Source organism: Bremia lactucae, assembly GCF_004359215.1.
Source record: "Bremia lactucae strain SF5 chromosome Unknown BlacSF5_NotPlaced_15_SHOA01000003.1_40024bp, whole genome shotgun sequence".
Taxonomy (NCBI): Eukaryota; Oomycota; class Peronosporomycetes; order Peronosporales; family Peronosporaceae; genus Bremia; species Bremia lactucae.
In genome coordinates this window covers 11,005-26,131 of record NW_027152027.1, presented here as the reverse complement: position 1 = coordinate 26,131, position 15,127 = coordinate 11,005, and the positions used below count along the sequence as shown (strand labels likewise).

At 46.7% G+C, this 15,127-nt stretch overlaps 1 protein-coding gene across 1 annotated transcript; it reads left to right on the top strand.

Moving 5' to 3' along the window:
* Positions 1-14,258: 14,258 nt before the first annotated feature.
* On the top strand, positions 14,259-14,717 carry CCR75_006948 (uncharacterized protein; the record flags this gene model as incomplete). Its single annotated transcript, XM_067965013.1, has 2 exons — positions 14,259-14,280; positions 14,398-14,717. The coding sequence occupies 2 exons, from the start codon at positions 14,259-14,261 to the stop codon at positions 14,715-14,717; spliced, it is 342 nt and encodes a 113-aa protein (XP_067822272.1).
* Positions 14,718-15,127: the final 410 nt, after the last annotated feature.

The following is a 15,127-nucleotide window of genomic DNA, read 5'->3' as shown; positions in this document are numbered from 1 at the left end:
CATTTAATGAATCCATCCGATAAATCTTTTAAAGATCTACCGGCTTTATATCGATCGTCATCCGATCGATACACAACACGTAACGGCTTATTGTATTACACAGCCGTTACCGGCGACACCCCACGTGTCGTCGTCCCAACTCACAATGATTTGCGCTTGCGCATCATGTATGAGTGTCACGATGCTCCAACAAGTGGACATCGTGGACGTGAGAAGACTTACCTCACGGTAAGTCGATACTTTTACTGGCCCCGCCAGTATCAGTTTGTGCGCAAGTACATTCGTGCTTGCGAGGTTTGTCAACGGGTGAAGCCTAGCCCTTCATCCCGTGCACCTCTTCAACCTCTACCACTTCCGGCAGAGTGTTGGCAGTCCGTATCTATGGACTTCGTCTTCGGATTTCCCGAAGACGAACACAAAAACAATGGAATCCTTGTTTTTGTAGACAGATTCAGCAAGATGGTACACCTTGCTGCGGTACCAGAGTCGATTACGGCTCCGGGTTGTGCCCGTGTCTTTATCGACACGGTATTCAAACTCCATGGGTTACCCCGTGAATTGGTTTCGGATAGAGATCCGAGATTCACGGCAGCGTTCTGGCAATCCTTGTTCCGATCTCTCGGAACACGGCTGACTATGTAACATTCCGATCACCCGGAAACGGATGGTCAAACAGAACGCGTAAATCGTGTCCTCGAAGAGATGCTTCGTGGTTACGTCCAATCGTATCCGAATTGGAGCGAGTTCTTACCGATGGTCGAATTCGCCATCAATAATTCGGTGCATGCGCCTACAACGCATACACCGTTCTTTGTGAATGGTTTACGCCATCCTCGCATACCCACCCAATTAGATGGATCCTCTAGTTTGGGGGGAAGGACTCGCACGAGCAAAGCCATTTCTGGCTCATGCTCGTCACGCGTTGAATTTAACAACGACGCGAGTGATCGATGTCGAAGAAATCGACATCGAAGATGAGAACGATCTCATGGCAGTACGCACAAAGCGTTCTGAAAAAGACAAAACAAATTAGTCAGCAGAAGAATTTCTGCTAACTCGAGAATCAATAATCTTTTTCGTTCAGGATTCCATTGCTAACGCAGTGGACCGACAGAAACGGAATGCAGACAAACATGGAAGAGCAAATTGTCTTTCCTTTAAAATTAATGATCTAGTGCTACTCTCTATGGTAAACCTACCTAAGCGATTAGTCACTAATGTGAATAGCAGTAAACTACTACCCAAGTTCATTGGTCCATTCCGTGTACTGCATCGCAGAGGCAATGCGTACACAATAGAATTGCGACGTAAGATGCGAACGCATCCTACGTTTTGCGTTGGTCGGCTCCACCCGTACCATCAGTACGCGGCTTCTTCCGAAGACGGATTTGACCACCCTTTTCAAGAATCCCCAAAAGATTCTTGTGATCGCGAACCAGATTCTCATGTCGAACCTGAAGTTTCTCATGCCGGTTCCGAATATCCTCGAAACTACGATGAGCTGACGACAGCTCATTGCGAACAGCGTGATATTTTCGTTCGTACTCCAACATGGAGTACGCACTTTGGAACGGTCTTCTAACCGCTCGATATGGTGAGCCTGCACCGTCTGCTCCAACGAGCGACGCTTGCCGCGCTCATGGTCAAGTCCCTCCTCCAAAATATGGAGGAAGTGATCGATTTTGTCGATCCTCGACAGTAGATCCGACGTACGGTTCGGATCTAATTTTCCCTCCTCCACCACAACCTTTGGTGGATTCCCACGGTAGTCAACGTTTCCTTGTGGAACGTATCCAGAACCACCGTGATGTGAAGGGGCAGCGAACGAGTTATCTTGTTCGCTGGCGTGGTTATCCACCTTCACATGACAGCTGGGAGCCTCGTTCCCAGCTCGTTGCTGACGTTGAGGGCCTCGTCCGTCATTTTGACGAGACCACTCCGATGGTTCAGAAGGCCCATCAGAAAACACGCGCCCCTGGCGCCTGTTAATCGATTGCAAAACGTCAATCGCATCACGCATCTCAATAGAGATGCGAGCCCTTCCCCAGGGCGAAGAAAGGGAATAGACATACCCTTTTACCCTCGTTGAGTTGTCTACACAACAGGGATCACCCCACGTGAGGCATGAAAGCCCATCCTCACATGACAACCGATGCAATTTAAACTTTGCACCGGTTGGAGTTCTTTTCTCAAATTTAACGCGATTCGCGTTAAGTTTTTGAAGCCAGGCTTCGCGTCCAATGTCTTTGACATTGCGAATGAACGCGCTCCAGGCTTGCATAAGCGAGACTTTATCTCGCTTATTGTTGCCACTAAATCATCGATGCTTAAGAAAAGCATCGAGATAAAAATCTTCCTCAGCGCGAAAGTTCTTCGCTCTGGGATCAAGGCCATGTAGCTTTGTCGCAAAAGCCACGGCTTCTTTTCGAGGGCGAGATGAGACATTTTAGTGTCTTCATCCCCCTGAGTGATACCCACTGAAGCAGGGGTACTTACGATGGCTTACGCCATCGTGACCACCTTCCACAGAAACAAGTGCAGGTGACCGTACGTGATACGGAACGGGCGATGAGGGATCATCCTCATCGTCGGATCCAAATAGACTATTTACTCGTCTATCAGAATGAGCCCTCTCATTCGAAGGCTCATAGTCAGCCACCTGACGTCTATCAGGCGACTGTTCCATTCTCTCCGAGTCGGCCATTTCATCCGACTCGCATTCGTAGTCGACCAACAAAGAGGGGTCGTATTCACGTGGTGAACCACCACGTGCACTCGCAACATCTAGTGTTGTGCGAGTGGAAGATACTACGGCAGACGGAACGTCTGCCGTAAGAGATAACAGTGCGTCAACCGCGGCTGCACGAACCGCAGCCGAAGGCGCAGCACTATCAACACCCCGCATGAGTTGATTTCTGATGCGATGGAATTTAAAAGGATGGATTTGACCAATCAACATCGTTTTAAAAATTAAGTGGTCACATAGTGACCACTCCATCCAATGACAGTCAGAGTGATTGTCGTTTAAGGGAGGGGAGATGTAACGTGGTGTATCGTCACATGAAATTAACACTTAAAGGTTGTTAATTAATATATTATCTAAAAGGTAAATAATATTTAGAGGATATTACTTTATATAGGAATGTTCAGAATTCTTATCCATAAAGAGATATTGACCATTATATCTATTTATTCCGCAGACTAATCAGCTGTAGAGATAAACCAAAGAGAGATACAGATAAGATAAGAATTCAATTGCATGTTTAGTATTAGATTATAATCAAGTTAGCATTTACAAGAGAGATAAAAGAGATACTTAATTTTATTGATATAGTTTTCATTTTACCCTCTTTAAGCTAGTTACCTTAAAGAGAAGTCTTCCTCTGCACGTATTAGTGTACGTGATATAACGTAAGGCACCACTCGCAACTGAAGCAGTGCGAAGTGGACTTGTACTGAAGCAGTACAAAACGTAGTGCCTCGTTACATTCCTCATGTAACGGAATAAAGTTGTCCTAATGTTACACAAACCTATTAGGTACTCTTTGTGTACTTAACGGGATGATCAATTACTTTACGTAAAGTAATTAGACTTGTGATGCGCAAAGTGACTCACCCTTGTGTATGTGATGCACATAGGTCCTTCTCATTGAAAGGGATGACGACTTGCGTCATCCGGAAGCCGACGTATTCAGATAATACGCTCGCCACGAAGGGGTGCACATCTATAGATCTGGCATCTATTGATTGGTTGAAAGTATTTATATTAAATTTGATTAAATAAAAATGAGTATTAAAACTACTTTTAGTTAAAAAGTGGGCTCGTGAAGCCGGATTACCGCTTCCGTGACGACACTTGTACTAAGGTACTTAGTTCGTTGAGCTAGGTCGCTTAAATGCCCACCAACTACCTCACTGCACGTGAGAGAATACAGTCAAATTGCTTCCTCACCGTTTCTGATGGTGTGTGTTAAAGTAGTGCGTGGCTGCTAGGTCCATCTCATTGACAGGGATGACGACTAGCGTCATCCGGAAGCCGACGTATTCAGATAATACGCTAGCCACGAAGGGGTGCACATCTATAGATCTGGCATCTATTGATTGGTTGAAAGTATTTATATTAAATTTGATTAAATAAAAATGAGTATTAAAACTACTTTTAGTTAAAAAGTGGGCTCGTGAAGCCGGATTACCGCTTCCGTGACGACACTTGTACTAAGGTACTTAGTTCGTTGAGCTAGGTCGCTTAAATGCCCACCAACTACCTCACTGCACGTGAGAGAATACAGTCAAATTGCTTCCTCACCGTTTCTGATGGTGTGTGTTAAAGTAGTGCGTGGCTGCTATCGTAGCGCCCGCCTACACATGGTAGCACTAGAAGACCTTCCCACGACCCGTCTCTCTGAGCGTGCTAGTGAGGATGAGCCTCAAATTGATTGGGATCATTTGCCCCACCTCTCCGAATATCATCGGGAGGTGGGCAGAGCACTTGGCGCAAAGACTTGGTGAACAAGCCCTGGCCAGGCGCTTGGGCTATCCTCCTGAGCAACATTTTGCTCAGCTGGAGCGGTTCAGGACGTTCGTGCTCGTACAGCGAAGGGCCGCGCCCGAGGCACACAGCCATGCTGCGGCTGCGTCCGTCACTAAGACTCAAGATGACCTTAGTCGTGAGCAGGCTAGGAGCGAGGCTCTTTACAGGACTGTTGAGATGCTCTCCGCCCGGCTGCATTAGCCGAGACCTGTTTAGATTGACCCTCCAAGCTCGATGGAACGGCAACGCACACGATTGTCCACTATCCGTTAGCCGTGGAGCAATGCGATGTCGCGCAGATCATCGAGGACGACAGCAAGAATGTGTCGCACCTGTGCGGTAAGGCATCAGAGTGGGCTTACTCGGCGCTTATGGCGGACCCTAAGGTGTTCGATCCTTTAGACAAAGATTCGCGCCATGTATTAGCCGCAGAACAACGAGGTGTTGCTTCAAGCGCGCTTCTTTGGCGCGCGAAAGGGAAAGCGATCTCTGCAAGAGTATGTACAGGAGTTTTGCTCGTTGTGGGCGTCCATTACAGAAGGTCCGATTCCGGGGCACATTAAGGTGCCCCATTATGAACGAACTACTGCATGGCTCAAAGCGACAGGCCCTTTTCAGAAAGATGCCATCGACAATGAAAAATACAATCCAAACTGCCTTAGTTGAGGAGCAATCCTACAATATTGCCTCATCGATAGCTTGGTAAAAGCCGTCGTCCAGAGGTCGAATGCCACTCCTATGAAGTTGGGCAATGCAGACGTAGTCTGCTACAAGTGCGGCAAGCGCGGCCATATGATGGCTCGCTGCTATGCCAGCGTCCCTGCTGGGGCAAAGACGCCCAGCAAGAGGACTCCCTTCCATAAGGGCGGTGGCAAAAACCATCGTGCGAGACGCATGAGTTCTGCATCGACCACTGAGGGGTCGAGAAATACAGGAGCACAGTAGGGGCGGGATGCTCTTCTGACGCGGACTCTGAAGCTACCCCTAAGTTCAGAGTTATCGAACAAATGGGTAGCGTAGCCTTTGAGGTCTCGCTATTTCGGACCCCAACCCTGCTGATCTATAGCGCTCGAGTTCGAGGCTATGACCATGTGATGACCCTCCTTTGGATTCGAGTGCATCACAGAATTTTGTTAAACTCGCGGCTCGAAAACAGAGACCGGCAATTTTTGAGTCGCTTTGCCAGGATGGCAAGCGAGAAGAGGCGACCTTCGTTTAGTGAAGTCTGATGGAGATCAAGTTGAGCTTGCCTTTAGCTTTAGTGACTTCTCTTGTAAGGAAAAGTATACAGTGCTAGGTATGAAGAGTCCGTATGACCTCATCCTAGTCATGCTATGGTTGGCAAAACACCAACCATGGATAGACTGCGTACACGCTCAGTTCCTAATTCTTCGCCGGACACAGGAAGGGATGTGCTCCTGTGAGAGGCTTATGCAACTGGTATCGTGTCGAACACAGCTAGGCGTATGTTGACGGGATGTCAAACGTCACCAAGTCCTTCTTAGCTCGTGGAGACTGGGGTAGTGAAAAGGTCGACGACAAGAAGTCATGCGTCTAATAGTCCTGCACAGAGCCTGTGGCACTAGACAGCGAGCTGACAAAAACTCAAGCGTCGCAAGAACCGGCACAGAGTCTAGAGCCTGGTGCGGTTTATATGGGTGCGCTAGCCAGGAGAGCAACGGCACCCGCTTCCCGGTCAAGGTCGTGGTTTCTTCTAGAACGAGTTATCGACCGATAAGAACGACCAAAGGCACGTAAAACAAATAAGCTTTGGTTCGTTTCCAACTGAAAAGGACGCGACTTCGAACGAGGTGTTCGAGACCGTCGAAAACAATACAGCGGAGGCATCCTCAGTTAAGATGCTCCAGCATGTCTGAAAATCTGCCGAGGAAAAAGTAAAACTTTCAGAGATGTCGTGGGTTCTGTTCATTGCCGAATTAGAGGAAGGAAAGATCCACAAACTAGTTCCACCAGTTCCTGTAGAGAACTTGGTGGACTGTTGCTCGTCGTCCACAATAGATGAGAGCGTCACGGTTCGCAGCTTAAGTCGAAGATGCCTTGCGAGACAGTCCGTTCTTAAGAACTTTGTGGAAACATTGCGATGTGTTCCCAGAAGAAGTGCCGAGCCGCCTACCAGCAGACCGGGGCATCGGGCACTAAAAAGACCTTGAACCTGGCACCAAGTATTGTGTGACCAGGCAATGGCCGTTGCCGAAAGAACAAGACGATAACATCGATGACAAACGAGCCAAGGCGGGACATGTGCGTAAGATCAAGTCGTTCCAATGCATCCCGACCTTCTGTGCGGGTAAAGCCACAGGTAGATGATGGCGCGTGGTTCATGCTTACAAAAAGTTGAACACGGCGACCATATCGGCGCAAACGCCAATCCCGCGGAAACATGTTTTGTTGAACTCCATGGAAAAGTCAATTACCTTTTCGCGTTGGATTTAAGGAATGGCTACTATCAGGTACTCATGAGAGAGTTCGAAGAAGCCAAAACGGCAGTTAGCGGGGTTGGCTTGTGATGCCCTATTCGCGCTACCGACATTTAACGGACTGGTGGCTCACGTGATGCGTCAGCACCGTATCTACGCGCCGCATTACTTTGACGATGTTTATCTCGAAGAATTGCCGAGGACGGGCTGAGCAAAAATAGAGTCATACAAGCGTCATTTGGACGATGTGTTGCAGACTCTGGGTGACGTATAATTGTACGTCAACTTACAAAAGTGCGTCAAAGGGGTCCCCGAGATACCTGTGCTGGGCTGCATCGTACGTAAACATGGTGTACGAGCAGACCCAGACAAGGTGAAATCTGTAATGGAGTGGCCAACTCCACGACATCTGAAGAATTTGCTCCAGTTACTAGGTCTCGCTAATTACTTGCATACGCATAGCAAAAATTATGCGGAGAGAACCAAGCCCTTGTCTGATCTCCTTAAAAATGATTTAGAATGGATTTGGCTAAAGGAACAAGATGATGCGTTCACATCAGTGAAGCAATATCTTGTTGAGACACCGGTCTTGGCATTGCCAGACGCGGATAAGCCCATAAGCGTTGTCTGCGATACAAGTAATTTTGCAATCGGCAGCGGGCTCATGCAGAAGGATGACGACGGCATTTACCGTATTATCTCTTATCAGTCTCGGCTTCTAAAGCCGCGGAACTGAATTACCCTGTGCATGACAAAGAGCTACTTTCAATAAAGTATGCTCTTGTCAAGTTTTGTGTGCACCAATCGGGCACCGAACCATTTGTGGTTTATACGAATCACGCAACACTTCGGACCGCAATAAGCTCACCGCACCTCTCGCTTAGAATGGCATGATGACTTCCATTCTTCTCTGAATTTAATTTCAAAGTCGAATACAAGCCGAGAAAGTCGAATGTCTTGGCTGACGCATTCTCGCGCAGACCAGATTTCGAGGCAAGACATCACGAAAGTGTGTCTAGTGCTAAGGCACAACTTGAGTGGCAGCCATGAAGGCCTTCCACGTGACGAGCTCGTTAGCCTTCAAAATAAAGGAGAGCTACAGTCAGGACGAACATTGTCGCCTGCTGTTGAACTACTTTGGTGGGCGGAAGGTTCTTTGAAGCCAAAGCTAAGCGCTTTACCTACAGCGATGGCCTTTTATAGCATCAGCTGTCCGATTGTGATCCCTTGAGTACCTATGTTACTCATGACACAGATGTCAAGCTGAGATCCCTTCACGAGCTCTATGATGCACGATCGAGTGGGCATCTGGGCTGTGAAAAGACATTATTACGAGTGTAAGAGAAATTTTGAAGGTTCACCTGTATCTGTGTGTGGCCAACTAAATTAGCTCCTGCGAACAGTGTCAGGGCATTAAGCCTGCACCGTCCAGCAGTCCGCATGTCGAAAGACGATCATCCGCAGACCCACTGCTAAACAGAACGTGCCAATATGTTGCGCCCGGGATGACTCCTAAGGAATGAAGCAAACAATTGCCCTTCGTAGAGTTTGCTATGTAAACCAGTGCCCACGCCAGTACGGGTGAGACACCGTTTTATATAAATGGACTGCGCCATCCTCGGACGCCAGTCTTGTTTGTGAGCAGCCCGAGCCTTAGTGGGGAAGGGGGCTCACTAAGCTCCGTACGAGTAAGGGACACGTTTTGTCAATAAAACGATGACCCGTAAGGGTATCATGTCAACGACGGAAACTTGCCCTGGTGACGCTGCCGGTTTAACACTGGTCAGTATGAAGCCACGTCAAAGAATGAATGTGCTCCCAAACTATAACGATATTTTGTTGCTTACAACTACGTCCTATGAACGACGTCTCGGCGGTGTCATAGGCGAGTTTGATGCTTAAAGCGTTCAACGCTTTGTGGACGAGCGAGTAGCCATCACACAAAAAGTTTGTGACGCGATGGCAAGCGCACAGGATAAGCAAAAACAATCTGCGGACCAACATGGTCGCAAAATAGTGAACGCTTCAGAGTGGGAGAAAAAAGTACTATAAAGTACTGCTACCCTTAGTAAAATGCAGTTTATGTACCACCTGGAGGTACTACGAAATAACTGCCGCGTCTCATCGAGCCGTTATTGGTGGTCGAGGAGGTTGGAGACCTGAATTATAAGCTCGCGCTTGCGCAGTAAATGAAGACGCACCCCGTCTTTTACAATGTTTGTCTGAAATGGTATTTTGGTCCTGAAGAGATCATATTTTCCAATCCGGGTAAGGAGACCGATGGTGATGCTGACGGTGAGTAGAGCGTCGTTAAGCAGCGCTCTACACCTGAAGAAAATAGACTACCGCGAGTAGGTGAGCATAATCGCCACTCCTATCGGGCGCCGCCTGCATTGGTGGATGATGCTGGGATCCAGCGCTTTCTTGCCACCGCTCCGTTAAGCATAAGCTTAAGGTCGTCGTTCAGTGGAGATAATACCCGAGGAGTTGTAACTCTTGGAAATGATCGACGCCCTGCGCGTCGTCGTGCCGGGGCGGGTGTCTGCCTATGGAAAGGGCACTAGTTTCGGCTACCCCGCTAGTCCCAGATGGTCTAGCAGGAGGAGCGTGATGAGAAGAACCAGGGAGTACATTACTGACCATGGTTTCACTCAGCGAAGTTGATTCGCTGCGACCGTTGTTTTGCCACATCGATATGTGGCTGAAACGGGCGCAGGAATTTTGCTTCGTTTAGGTAGGTTGTTTCATTCGATCTCGACACGACCGGAATTGGGTAAAGCGGCCAAGTGATTTCTCCTGAATTCTTTCATGAACTGTAGTTGCCATAATAATAATGTGTGTCTATAGTAGCGCGCTGTAAGAGCGACGCACTAGTTCTGTCCGAATGAGGCTATTCGGATGCAGGTGATATCTGAAGTATGCCACCAGTCACATAGCCGCGCTCAATACGGCTCGATTCTGACACCGAGAGGACACGTTCACAAGCCATCGGTTGAGCTTTAAGCTGAGGCTCCGATGCACCATACTCCCCGCTGTGGATGAAGTCCAAACGACAGACGTCGGTAGTTTACCCAACTGAGAAGCGACTGCTCCTGTATGGGCAGAGCTCTCATGAATAGTCGCTGCGCTAGCTAGCGCAGATGACGAGACAGCTGCCCTGTTGACGTTAGGCAGGTTTGCGTTCACAACGTTAAGGGTCTCCATGTTGAGAGCGATGGGTAAGATTTGGACGGGCAATAAGGCGCCATCATCCTTCCTTATTAGCTCGCTGAGCTCATCACTACTATGAGGTGATAGCACCGGTGTCAATCATTGTAGTCAACAATGAGCAACGGATCTACATCCTCACTGTGCAAGTGGTATGAATTATCAAGTCCAGTTAACAACGCGACAACAGTTGTAGTAGCTGCCGACGTTGAAATTGATGCACGAGCCGACGGCGGCGTTTTATCGCGGCGCGTGTGCGACGTGGTAGGTTGTTTGGGTGTCTTCACAGACGACCCATCAGCTTTGCCCCTTATAGGTGGCATGTCAAGCGCCGTGCGATGTTCCCCGTGTAGGTGCACACACTGGTTGCTAAAGGAGAGGCTGTGTGGAATTAAGAGGCGCGACGTAAGCGGCTCGCTGCCCATCTTTCGTACCGTTGATGATTCCACAAAATGTAAATTTGTTTTTGAAGAGGGGTGGTGGTGTAACAAGGTAAAGAGCCTAATATACACACCCGTTAAGTACACTTCACGGGGAAGACAACTACTTCATATGAAGTAATATGGCTTGCCACTAGGGTGAGGATCACATAGTGATCCACCTTTGTGTATGTGATGTATATAGCTACAACCACATTGAAAGGGATGGCGTCTAACGTCATCTGCGAGCAGGGGTATTCGGAATAATACGCTCCCACTTAGGGATCCACATCTACAGAGATATCATATATTGAAAGGGTTTATATCTAATCAGATTGAATATGATTCAGTCTTTAAACTACTAGATAACAAGTGCGCGCACGTGAAGCCGGGTGAACGATTCCGTGGCGCTACTTTTTCTAAGGTAACACTTCGTTGTGTGAGGTCGCTTTAGGTTTTCACTAACTACCTCATGCATGTGGCAGAAGTCGATCATACCGCTTCATCGCTGTGCTTGAAGGTGTATGCTTATAGTGCGAGGCAGCTTTCAAAGCGTCCGCCTACAAGCACAGTGAGAGTCTGAATTAAATTAATCAGTCAATTTTTCAATCTAAAAAAACGTCGACTTGACGGGAATTGCCCTTTTTCAATCATATAAGTGAGTTTTGCCAAAAATGAAGTTACTGTATTTCGGGAAGTGTCCTGTTTCAATCATTTAAGTGAATTCTGCCAAAAATGAAGTAACTGTGTTTCGGGAATTGCCGCGGATACACCCAATTTCTGCGACGGACACACCTCTAAAAGTGGATTTTGTCTTCCGGTATAGTTCTTCTTAATTTTAGATAAAAGCGAAATTAACATATTTTTAAATATAGTCATGCGACTAAACTTTTTTGTGTAGAAGGAGGTACAGCTAGCAAGCAGAGGCAGACAAACTTTTCTATTTGGCCAAGCGTAAGATAAAGCCTCCTTTCACCCGAGTATTAAGTAAATGTGAGTTATATATAGTCGACACGATTCGTGGAACTCGCTATCGTAGTATTGAAAAGCGCAATTTTTCGAGGGCACCTATAAGAAGCAGGTTTGACTCATTAGTAGATTGCTTGGCTGCTTGACGTAGTATTCAAGTATAACGACACAAGAACCTCGAGAGGGTCTAGACATTCAGGCAGAAAGTAATCCTTTTAACGTTTGGTCAAGAAGCAAAAGTCTGAGCTCTTGCAGCTTTTTCGAATTTCGGGCTCTACACGTTTTACCGGTGAGTATACAAAATCATTGGAGATTCTTTCGCCTTTTACTCTTCCATTCAAGTGTTTCACAAACACCAGAATCAGTGGCTGGGCCTTTGAAAGCGTGAGTGTGACGTGGTGTCCCGTTACATAAATATTACACTCATTAAAGGAAATAAATAAAGAAATACATTTTTTTTAATTATTTAATTATTTGACTTAATATTTCCAATACTGCAAAATTTCGTAATATTGACGCAATAAAACATCAGTTCTAATGATTGGTTGTTACAAGTAAAATCACCAATCATTAGAACTGATGTCTGTTTGCGTCATAATACGAAATTTTCCAACCATGGTAAAATCAACTCCGCTAATCGTCACAATACACGATCGTGCGGTGCGCAAGTAGCCGCCATATATAGTTAGTTATTAATATATTAAAGTCAATAGTAGATAGATTACCGTTACGTAAGAATTGTAAGTATTAATACAGTTTTATTTTTTACCTATTCTAAAGCTTTGAATTAACCTCTGGTAGCTAAGACTACTTAGCTTCCTGCCTCTACAAGTCGTGTACGTGAAGTAATCGAGACACTGTAATCAGTGTAGGTTGACTAGTACTGCTGTCAGTGCTAGCAAAAGGTGCTTCGTTACACCTGGTAGCATTGCGTAATCCGTTTTAACGGCCAACGAACGTTCCATCCAACTTGAACATGTTGGATGATGAAGGAGGAAGCTTCCAAGCCCCTCAAGAAAGGTTTCACGCAACGCGTGAAAGGTTCACTCATTTGAGTTACATTGAATGGAGAGCGATTAAACGTAGGAGTTCGGTCGTAGGTGGACCAGCCATTGGCACCATGCTGTTCACTCTGAGCTCAAATGAACAACATGCGTCCATGGCCTAGTTTAAAAAACATTACTCGACGGTCCAAAGAAAGCATAGCTTTGCTAAAACAGCACAGTATTTCGAACCTAGAATTTGGCTGACCTCATGTCGACTGCCTCTATCTTTAGGCAACGCGCACGTTTAGGACCCAGGGAATACATCCTTGAATTCGATCAAGTCTTTATATAAAGGATTTGTATTCAGAGACTCCCAGGATTGGAACGTAAAACGTTTGATCCGAGTCTTCTCATCGGGGACACTTTCGTCCATCGATGAGCTACTGAGAACCCGTTCGTTATCAGAAATTACTGTTGCCGACCGAATATCGGTCACGTACTTGTCATCTGTGACAAGTACGCAGATCTGCTTGACTTTGTCACTACGCAGATCACGCAAGAACCGTTTCGATTCTAGCGTTGGCAATTGAGTTATCTCCGAAGTTTACTTCGAATGCGCTATCAGATCAAGTGTATAAACGCCTACACGTGATCCATTATTTACTAAGACAATTAATGTCCCAGTTTCCTCTTTAGAATTTATTTTGACAGGTACCTAGGCAATCTTTACCTCAAGTTCCTAAAGACTTATTCCCGCAGAATCTTGGGGACTTATCCTCCAAGTTTTATCTGGAAAGTAACCTCTGCAACTACCTCTAGCTATGGTTGCGCAACCACAGCGAGATCCTCTGCGATCGGCTCTCCTGTCGATCTAGGATTTCGCACTGTCTCCTATGGACAGGAGTTGAATATTTTCTTTAATGTTGCTTTCCAGGCAAGCATCCTTACTCAACTTATTCGAGTGGTTGAACTTCGATCTTGCCTGTGCTTGTGCACAGCCGTCGGTATTTAACTCCACAGTGTGATGAGTTTTCACACTGAGGTCTTGTGCATCGTGCAACTACCGACCCACAAGTTAGGCTATCGCACTCACTCGTAAGAAATCCACACGCTGGTGGACGCTCCAAGACGTTTATCAGATCGCCATCTGATGAACGAGAGACAGGCATCGTCCCGGCTTGATGCTGCCAATTTATGCATGGCCACTACTTTCTGAGCCCATATAATACTAGGATGTCATTAAATTTGCCATACGAATTTAATTGTCATGAAGCAGTGGGCATTGCCTCGTGAACAAGTATTAGCAGTCGACAAATTCTTTGCCGATCGCTTAGCAGCGAGCCATATACCCCCCCACGTAGCATACCGACCTTCTGTCTGGCAAAGCAAAAGGAGGATGGCGGATTGTGCATGCGTTCAAAAATTGAGCACTGCAACGGTACCGGCTCAAACGCCGATACCACCAAAAGACGTAATCATCGATAGTATGTCAAAGCGTACTATCTTTTCGTCAATGGATCTGATGGATGGATTCTATCAGATCCAATATGCGTGAATAGAATATCCCGTTCACATCAGTAAGCACCCAAGCGGAATGCTATGGAAGTGGCTAGTTTGCCACCGGGACTTAATAATGCCCCTGCGACATTAAACTGATGTGTAACTTATCTCGTAAGATCGGTGCGGGATTTTGCACCAAGTTATCTTGATGACGTCTTCGTTCATAGCAGGTCCATAAACTGAAAGTCGGAAAGGTTTTTACGCTTATGCGTTAGCATACGTTGTAAGCAAAATCAAGAAGTGTATATTCGCCGCAAGCGAAATATCACTTCTTGGGTGCATTGTAGGTAAACGCGATGTACGCCCTGATCCGGAAATGATCAAGGCGATCACCGACTGGCCTGTGCCAGTCAATGTAAAGGGACTTCGAATGTTCCTCGGCTACCGCCGTACTACAAAAATCTTCACGCAATTATGCCGAAGTGACAGTGCATCTTTCTTCTTTGTTGAAGAAAAATGTAAAGTGGTCATGGCCGCTGATTGTCAGCGCTCCTTTGAGAGTATCGAGCAACAACGCTTGATGCAATCGCCAATCGTGGCGATTGCGGACCGAGACAAACCATTCATGTGGTCTGTGACGCCACCGATTTTGCAATCGGCTGTATGATAATGCAGTATGATGCAGACGACGCAGTGCGGCTCGCCTGCTATCAGTCGCGTCAGCTAACGCAATTACTTAGAGCATGACAAGGAACTCCTTGCCATAAAATGTGCACTGGTTAAGTTTGGAATACATCTCTTGAAAGATAGTCCATTCATTGTTTATTTGGACCATGCGTCTTTACGCATAGCCGTAAACAGTCCACACCTCTCGCAAAGAATGGCGAGATGGTTGTCTTTCTTCGCGGAGTATAGCTTCTTCGTGGAATATAAACCGGGGCGACTTAATGTCGTTGCTGATGCCCTTTCGCGTCGGCTCAATCTAACCTTGCCAAGGTTAATGTTGAGGGTTCGAATCCCTTTTTGCTTTTAAATAAATTTGAGCCAGTGGCGCACAACAACAGTGACGATAAGCCC